This window comes from Chrysemys picta, chromosome 12 (genome assembly GCF_011386835.1).
Source record: "Chrysemys picta bellii isolate R12L10 chromosome 12, ASM1138683v2, whole genome shotgun sequence".
Taxonomy (NCBI): domain Eukaryota; kingdom Metazoa; phylum Chordata; order Testudines; family Emydidae; genus Chrysemys; species Chrysemys picta.
The window spans coordinates 33,841,144-33,850,379 of NC_088802.1; the positions used below are offsets into that span (position 1 = coordinate 33,841,144).

The 9,236-nt window shown below is 49.2% G+C and overlaps 1 protein-coding gene across 1 annotated transcript; it reads left to right on the plus strand.

The window, feature by feature from the left end:
- Positions 1–4,102: 4,102 nt before the first annotated feature.
- LOC135974771 (myb/SANT-like DNA-binding domain-containing protein 2) lies at positions 4,103–6,470 on the plus strand. Its single transcript, XM_065563313.1, has 2 exons — positions 4,103–5,004; positions 5,999–6,470. Exons 1-2 carry the CDS (start codon positions 4,428–4,430, stop codon positions 6,133–6,135), a joined length of 714 nt encoding a protein of 237 aa, XP_065419385.1. The 5' UTR covers positions 4,103–4,427; the 3' UTR covers positions 6,136–6,470.
- The last annotated feature ends 2,766 nt before the right edge of the window (positions 6,471–9,236 follow it).

Genomic DNA, 9,236 nt, shown 5'->3' on the forward strand with positions numbered 1-9,236 from the left:
AAAGGGACCAGTCTCTGAACCTGAATCGGCCAAAATATATATGTTCATCCTCTGCTTTGGGCAAAGCCTTGGAAACCAGATTTTGGGCCTCAGGTGGCCAGAAGAGATGAGAAAACTTTGTGTTTGATTCTGATCTACCACTGCTTTGTAACAAGAGCTGGTCAGAAATGTTCAGACAAAACTTAGTTTTGTTGGAAAACACCAATTTGCTGAATCGAAATGGTTTGCTGAAGTTATTACAGCTTTGATGAAACACCGACAGGTTTCCACTAGAAACTTGCCTGGGACCATGTGTTCCAGGGTCCACAGCCTGACAGCTCTGGGTTCCCAGCTCTGGCTGGGCTTTTGGGATTGCTAGGTTCCTGGCTCCCTGACATCAACATGCCAGCTCCCAGGACCCTGCCTGAAGACGAGGCCATTGGGGCTGCTAGACCCCCCCCACACACACCTTTGAGTGGGGCTCTCAGGGTCCTTGCTGTGGAGCTGGGAGCGGTTATGTTTCACAGCATGCAAACAGAGAAGTTAGATAAAAACATTGATCCTCTTGCTGGAAGGTTGCAATATAACACAACTTCATTTCTTAGAATCCAGAACCTTAACACAACATGAATCCCAAAACAAGGAGAGACAAAGCAGGCTGATCCCTAAGGCACAGAGGCACAACTCATCCATCTGGTTCTAGGCTGGCCCTTTCCAGACTGAACCTGATCACATGCTTCCCTACAGAGTCCCCTAAACTGCAAGCAGGACCAGGAAACTCTCCCACTCTTAAAGTGATAACTTGCAATTCCAACACACTCCTTAATATACCACAGGAGCTTGGAAGTTCTAGGACAGGTTTCCAGGGTCCACAGCTCTGGGGCAGGCCCACCATGTGGCCAGCTGTCTCACTGGGCTGCCCGATTCCTGAGTGGGCAGTCTGGGGTGCCAGCTGGCCTGAGAGTCTGGAGTGTCAATTTCACACATTTCCATTTTGGGAACACTGTATTTTGGTGTTTCTAAGATGAAACTTTGGGGATCGCCAGCTCGCCAAGAAATTTCGGTCAATTTGTTTTCATCTGAATTGTAACAAAAGCAAATTCTGAAATACCAAAACTTCTCACAAATCAACTCCCCAAGTTTTAGCCAGGCCTGGTTGTAACGCCATTGGTTTCAATAGTGTTATTTCTGATTTATATCAGTGTAAGTATAGGAGTTCGCTACCAGCCCTTGTATCCTTAACCAGCTGCTATGATATGGAACCTGAATAGGTCTGGCATTGGACTGGATAGTTAATGCCCTAAGTGATGCCACTCCATTTAACCAGTGAACTGGAATTGACGCTTGCCTCTTTTTTTTAAGAGCAAAGCAAAGAGCACCGGATGCTGGTTTGGATTTTTTCTGCACACAGAACTGGGGACCAGCTATGGAGCACATCTAGCTTATCTACTTGATTCTTTTCCTGAATACTTGCTGACTGTGTTTTGATGACATTGAAGCAACAATAGGGAAGACACACACACACCCAGTAGCTAATTTGACACCTAAGATCAGCAGTGAATCTAGGGTGGGTTTTTCAAAATCCCTCAGCTATGGCCTCACTCAACTCACTCCATAATAGAAGGGCATAGCTTTGGATATATAAGGCCATGTCTACACTACAGAGCCTAAGTTGGCATTGACCCCAGTGTAGACACCGCATATGCCATCAGATGGCGTTTTTTGGCTGGTAGAGCTACACCACCTTCCCAAACGACACATAGGTGTATGCATATCTGTGTCTACACTGAGGTTTTTATTGGCATAATTATATTGGCTGGGGAAGGGGGAGTGTTTTTTCTACAACAGACTTAGCTATGCTAAGAACATTTTGTAGTATAGACCTGTCCCGAATCTATCAGTGAATTACATTAAACTCCCTAAAACAATCTGTGGATAGAGATAGCTTTTTGTCTAGTAGACTCCACCACACATCTGAAACAATTTAACCAAAACCTTTCAGCCATCTGATCCCTGAAGCTGCAAGTAATTTGTTCATTCTCTGAAGACACTGACAGCATATCCTTTATAGGAAAGATGCTCAAGTAAAATGCATCCTTCCAGCTTGTCGGCTCTGAAATGGAAAAAAAGTATTCAGCCCCGGAGGAGTTGGACAGCCCATGATGCGCCCCTACTGAGAAAGGAATTTAGGAAAAATGTAACCTTCCAGGCGACAAGAGTATAAAATAACCTGCTTGTCCCTAAGGAATTTGACATTCACTGCATTCCAAAGGGGAGAGCGTGTTGGGAGAAAGCAGCTAATAGAATACTGCACAAGAGACAGATCTAGCTGGAGAAGTGAGCAAGGTCAGCCCAAGAGCTACTTCCCCCTGTGAGCTGATATTCACACCTATCTTACATTTCTGGGGGGTTCTCTGAAGACCGAAGCTATGGTGACCTCTGGAAAGGCCTGGGGTAACATTTTCAAAAGTGCCTAAGTGACCTAGAAGTCTAAATCCCATTATCCAAAGGACCTAGGCACTGAGGGCCCAGATCCGGAAAGGTATTTAGGAGCTCAACTCCCACAGAAATCAGGGGGACTTAGGTGCCTAAATACCTTTGCAGACCTGGGCCTCGGTTACTTTTGAAAATGGGACTTAGCCCTGGGATAGAATTGCCAAAAGCATCTATTTTCTAAAAGTGAAAGGAAACTCCTGGATCTGATAAAATGTCTATTTCTCCTGTATTCTCTGCTAAGCGAACTGCATCCCCTAATGCTGTTTGCACTTTCCAATTCACTCATCTTGGCGAGTGAAACCAGACAGCTCCAGTTCACTGTAACTCTGTTCTGACTAACTTGGCAAGGTCTTTTTTAATGTATTATTTTCTTTTCTTTTTTTTACAAGATCATGGATCCATTTCTATTCATAAGCCATCTGGGTTTGCTTTTGTTTAACAAAGTTTAAATTTTAAGCTGCAAACTACCCAGTACCTTTACAATGAATATAAAGGCTACCCACATCCCATACATATAGCTAGAGCAGATGGGATATTATTTGCAAAAACATTATTCATCCAATGTTGCTTTTATTCATGGAGTAATTTTCCTCTATTTCTACCAGCTCTGCTGAGAACAAATAGACAAGGCAAGTCCCCAACCCTAACAGCCATTGTTGTTCAGTAATACAGAAGAGAACTGTCTTTCCATTATTTCTAAAGCACCCCATATCACACAGTCTGATGTTGCCACACTTATACTGAATAGCACTTTAACCCATGAGTTGTCCCACTGAGACAACTTTTGGAGGAGGGCTCTGCACAGTGTGAGTAAGTGTGATGCTTTCTGGGGGTACCCAGGGTTGTGATGCAGCTTGCTACCACCAGCCATTAGCTTTAGGAAGCCTGTCTGTGCCTGCCAGGGGCCCAGCACCCCAGCTCCAATGGCCACGGGCAATACAAGTTCTCCCTGCCAGGCCCACAGAAGTCCCCACTCTCTTTCTACAGGTTAGCAATAGGTGCCCTCCAAGCCCCGATCCTCCTCCTGGGGTGTCCAGACCCTGCTCCACTGGACATGCACAGAATACCCAGACTCCCAAAGGTACAGTGCGCCGCAGCTTACACATGCCACTGCAGATCACTGCTCTGCTCAACTCACAGCACTTAGCTCTGCGTATCATGACAACAGGCATAATTTTATTCAACAAATAATAGAGATTTGGGAAGTAGCCAGTAGAAGTACTGGAAACAAGAGGTTACATAGGAAATAAAATCATAAGGCACATTCTAGAACCTAGACTTAATTAACAAGATATTCTCTGGTCTAATACAGTATGGCCCATCAGCACTTTACAGCCAGGCCTGGCTGTGATCCCTCCTTCATGAGACATAAAATCCTGTCATCTTGTCTCCCAGGTGAAAGGATCGAGGGTGTATCTCTGCACCCCCAGTTATGCCCTCCCCAATCCATTGTCCTTACTCCTAAACAAGATTCCCCCTGCTGGCTGTTTTGTCTGTATAGTTCTTTCTTGTCAATTTCACACTCTCTTGATGTGTTTGGTTCAGTCAACAAATAAGGCCTGGTCTACACTAGGCGTTTATGTCTAAGTTAGCGCCGTTACATCGAATTAACCCTGCACCCGTCCACACTGCGATGCTATTTAGTTCGACATAGAGGTCTCTTTAATTCGACTTCTGTACTCCTCCCCGACGAGGGGAGTAGCACCAAATTCGACATGGCCATGTCGAATTAGGCTAGGTGTGGATGGAAATCGACGCTAATAGCTCCGGGAGCTATCCCACAGTGCACCACTCTGTTGACGCTCTGGACAGCAGTGCGAGCTCAGATGCTCTGACCAGCCACACAGGAAAAGCCCCGGGAAAATTTGAATTGGAATTCCTTTTCCTGTCTGGCCAGTTTGAATCTCATTTCCTGTCTGGACATCGTGGCGAGCATAGCAGCACTGGCAACGATGCAGAGCTCTCCAGCAGTGATGGCCGTGCAGTCTGTGAATAGAAAGAGGGCCCCAGCATGGACTGATCGGGAAATCTTGGATCTCATCGCTGTGTGGGGCGATGAGTCCGTGCTTTCCGAGCTGCGATCCAAAAGACGGAATGCAAAGATCTACGAGAAGATCTCTAAAGACATGGCAGAGAGAGGATACAGCCGGGATGCAACGCAGTGCTGCATGAAAATCAAGGAGCTGAGACAAGGCTACCAGAAGACCAAAGAGGCAAACGGATGCTCCGGATCCCATCCCCAGACATCCCGTTTCTACGAGGCACTGCATTCCATCCTCGGTGCGGCCGCCACCACTACCCCACCAGTGACCGTGGACTCTGAGGATGGGATAGTGTCCACGGCCGGTTCCTCGGACATGTTAGGGGACGGGGAAGATGAGGAAGGAGATGAGGAGGGCGAGGCAGTCGGCAGCGCTCACAACGCTGATTTCCCAGACAGCCAGGATCTCTTCATCACCCTTACAGAGATCCCCTACGAAGCGTCCCCAGCCGTTACCCCGGACACAGAATCTGGTGAAGGATCAGCCAGTAAGTGTTGTAAACATCTAAACATTTATTTTTAACAAAACAGGAATATTAACAATTAAAAGAATGGGTTGTTCATGATTAGTGTGCCCTAGGCGCTTAACGGTTTAGTCATGGGCAGTGCAAGTTTTGAAAAAAAATCTAGCAATGTCCGGTTTTCAGTGATTGTCCTGCACAAGCCGCTCTACTGTTTATTCCCTGCTACTGCAGCTACAGTAAAATGCGGTCTATATGTCCGGGGATAGAGCAGTAATCCTCCTGGGACATCTCGATGAAGCTCTCCTGGAGGTAATTTGAAAGCCGTTGCATGAGGTTCCTGGGGAGAGCGGCCTTATTGGGTCCTCCGAAGTACGACACGTTGCCGCGCCACGAGACTATCAAGTACTCGGGAATCATTGCTCTGCATAGCAGGGCGGCATACGGCCCTAGTCTTTGGAGGCTTTCCCGGAGCATTCTCTGTCTGTCGCTCTCAGAGATCCTCATCAGGGTGATGTCGCCCATGGTGACCTGCTTTTAATTAGGTAGGGGAATGTTAGTGTTGGGACTGCTTTCCCGTTCCTTTACAGAACTGTAACCGCTGGTTTGTAGCCACGCGGTGGAGGCGGGAGAGGGGCAGCCGAAAGGGATCGTTCCTGGGACAGCCGCAAGGGGGGTGGGACAGGGGCAGAGTTCCCGCTTGCCGGATTGCTGGCTGCAGGAACTGACATAGCTTTAAATGTGAAATGAGGCCAGTGGTAATATAAAAGTATTAAACTGCCACAAGTCTACGGCTTACCATGTCTGCCTGCAACAGAAATTCCGTTGTGCTGCCCCGCTTCTCAAATGTGCTGTGCAAGACCCCAGGCACTGAATGCGAAGGCCGAGAATTCGACCTTGTGCTGAGTGCGCATGTGATAGGTGCTGTGCATGGTCTTGTTCACAGAGAAAGACTATGTTCTTTGTTCACAACTACATTTTTCTTTCTGAGGAATTCACTCCCTTTTTCCCATTTCCACAGCCCCATCTGCGACTGTCTCACAACCTAGCCTGGAATCACACTCCCAGAGGCTAGCGCGGATTAGGCGTAGGAAGAAGAGGACACGGGAGGACATGTTCTCTGAGCTTATGGCCTGTTCCCAAGCCCAGGCAGCATAGCAGACCCAGTGGCGGGAGAACTTGACCCGAATGCACCAAGCCAACATGGATCGGGAGGAGAGGTGGTGGCAGGAAGACCAGCAGGCGACTCAAACGCTGCTTGGACTACTGAGGGAGCAAACGGACACGCTCCAGCGCCTTGTGGATGTTCTGCAGGAACGGAGGCAGGAGGACAGAGCCCCGCTGCAGTCCATCTCTAACCGCCCTCCCCTGCCACCAAGTCCCATACCCACCTCACCCAAAGTGCAAAGAAGGAGAGGCGGCAGAGTCCCTGCTAAGTCTCACTCCACCCCTGCAGAGAGCTCTAGTAGCAGAAGGCTCTCCTTTCCCAAAATTTGAAAAGTTCTTTCCTTCCCGCCTGACACAAGCCCCCGTCCAAGTTTCACCTCCCAATGCCATGTGTAGTTGATAATAAAAAATACGTTTCTGTTAACTACTGTTTCAATCATGTTCTTTTGGAGGAGGAGGGGAAAGGGGGTTGGTAATTGGACAGGACAGTCACCTTTGGCAGGGTACATAGTCGGGGGCAGGCACAGCAGCAGGGCACATACACAGTGCAGTGATGCAGTGACTAGTTACCCTGGTTAGTCTGGGAGGTTGTTTTCATGTTATGTGGTGGGGGGTGGGTTGCTCTGTGACTTTGTGGCAGGGGAGGGCAGTTACAGATCTTAAGCGGCGGTCCTTAGGCAGGATCACAGAGCCACACAGCAGGGGATCTGTAACCGTCCTCCCCCTGCCACAAAGTCACATAGACCCCCCATACACACAGTCCCGATCAGGAGGGGTGACAGGCTCCGTTGAAACAACCATCCCACCGCAGCGGAGCCTGTCAATCCTTGAGTTTAGAAGCTGCATTCGCGCCACTACACTACACCCGCTCCGCACCACAGTCTGCATCCCAGTTTTAAAAAATTCCCGTGAAAACAGTATTAAAGAAAACGGTGTGCTTTAACAAAGTAGAACTATTTTTATTTCGAAACGTGTGTTGGAAGGGGGGTGAAGGGGGTATGTAACTGGATAGGATAGTCAACATTAACTGGGTAAAGAAACGGGGGCAGGTTTAGCTTCTCAGTACACAAACTTTAAAGTCACAGGTTACCCTGCTCACTCAGGAACTTTGCTTTCAAAGCCTCCCGGATGCACAGCGCTTCCCACTGGTCTCTTCTAATCGCCCGGCTGTCTGGCTGTGAGTAATCAGCAGCCAGGCTATTTTCCTCAACCTCCCACCCCGCCATAAAGGTCTCCCCCTTGCTCTCACAGAGATTGTGGAGCACACAGCAAGCTGCTATAACAATGGGGATATTGGTTTCGCTGAGATCACAGCGAGTCAGTAAGCTTCTCCATCTCCCCTTGAGACGGCCAAAAGCACACTCCACCACCATTCTGCACTTGCTCAGCCGGTAGTTGAAGAGTTCTTTTTCAGTGTCCAGGGCGCCAGTATAGGGCTTCATGAGCCAGGGCATTAGCGGGTAGGCTGGGTCCCCGAGGATGACTATAGGCATCTCCACATCCCCAACAGTTATTTTGTGGTCCGGGAAGTAAATACCTTGCTGCAGCCGTCTAAACAGACCAGAGTTCCTGAAAACACGAGCGTCATGAACCTTGCCCAGCCATCCCACGTAGATGTTGGTAAAACGTCCCCTGTGGTCCACCAGTGCTTGCAGCACCATGGAAAAGTAGCCCTTTCGGTTAATGTACTGGGTGGCCTGGTGGTCCGGTGCCAGGATAGGGATGTGAGTTCCATCTATGGCCCCACCGCAGTTTGGGAATCCCATCGCTGCGAAGCCATCTATGATCGCCTCCACGTTTCCCAGGGTCACTACCTTTGGCAGCAGTACATCAACGATTGCCTTCGCTACTTGCGTCACAACAACCCCCACGGTAGATTTGCCCACCCCAAACTGGTTCGCGACTGACCGGTAGCTGTCTGGCGTTGCAAGCTTCCAGAGGGCTATGGCCACTCGCTTCTGTACACTCAGTGCAGCTCGCAACCGGGTGTCACTGCGCTTCAGGGCAGGGGACAGCAACTCACAAAGTTCCAGAAAAGTTCCCTTCCGCATGCGAAAGTTTCGCAGCCACTGGGATTCATCCCAGACCTGCAGCACTATGCTGTCCCACCACTCAGTGCTTGTTTCCCGTGCCCAGAATCGCCGTTCCACGGCATCAACATGACCCATTGCCACCGTGATGTCCTCGGCGCTGGGTCCCCTGCTTTCTGAGAGGTCTGTGCTACTCTCAGACTTCAGGACATCACCGCGGTGCCGTAGCCTCCTCGCCTGACTTTTCTGCATCTGCCTCAGGGAAACCTGTATGATAAGCTGCGAGGCGTTGAGAGCGGCCACAACTGCAGCGATGGTCGCAGCGTGCTCCATGCTCGCAGTGCTGTGGCGTCCGCGCTGTCAATGACTGGAAAAGTGCGCGAAATGATTTCCCGCCGGCGCTTTCAGGGAGGGAGGGCGGGAGTGATGGACGGATGACGACAGTTACCCAAAAGCACCCTCGACACATTTTGTTACCCAGAAGGCATTGCTGGCTACACCCAGAATTCCAATGGGCAGAGGGGACTGCGGGAACTGTGGGATAGCTGACCACAGCGCACCGCTTCGAATGTCGACGCTTTCACCGTTAGTGTGGACGCACAAAGTCGAATTACTGTCCTTAGTGTGGACACACACGTTCGACTTTGAAATATCGATTCCAAAAATTCGATGCAAGTAAAATCGAACTACTCTCGTAGTGTAGACAAGGCCTAAGGCATCCATTGTGAAGCATACACTACAGCACCAAGCAGAGAGAGCTAAGTGTCTATCATCTCCTGCCTGGTGACCTGTCTTAACTCCCAGACTTTAAGAACATAATTCTCAGATTAGGTGCACAACTCCTTAAATATTATCTGCCTGCACATTTCACAGTGATTACGATGACCAATGGGCTACTATTTTTCAGTAGAGACCTCACATGCCACCCTTTGATTAACCTAACCCAAGAGATACCTGTAAACCCCTATGCGCCCCTTACGCCCTCCATCCGTTGGCACCAAGGGGTCACAGTGAGGAAGGCAGAATCTGTCCTATAGCATCTAGGGCCTCAAACAGACAATA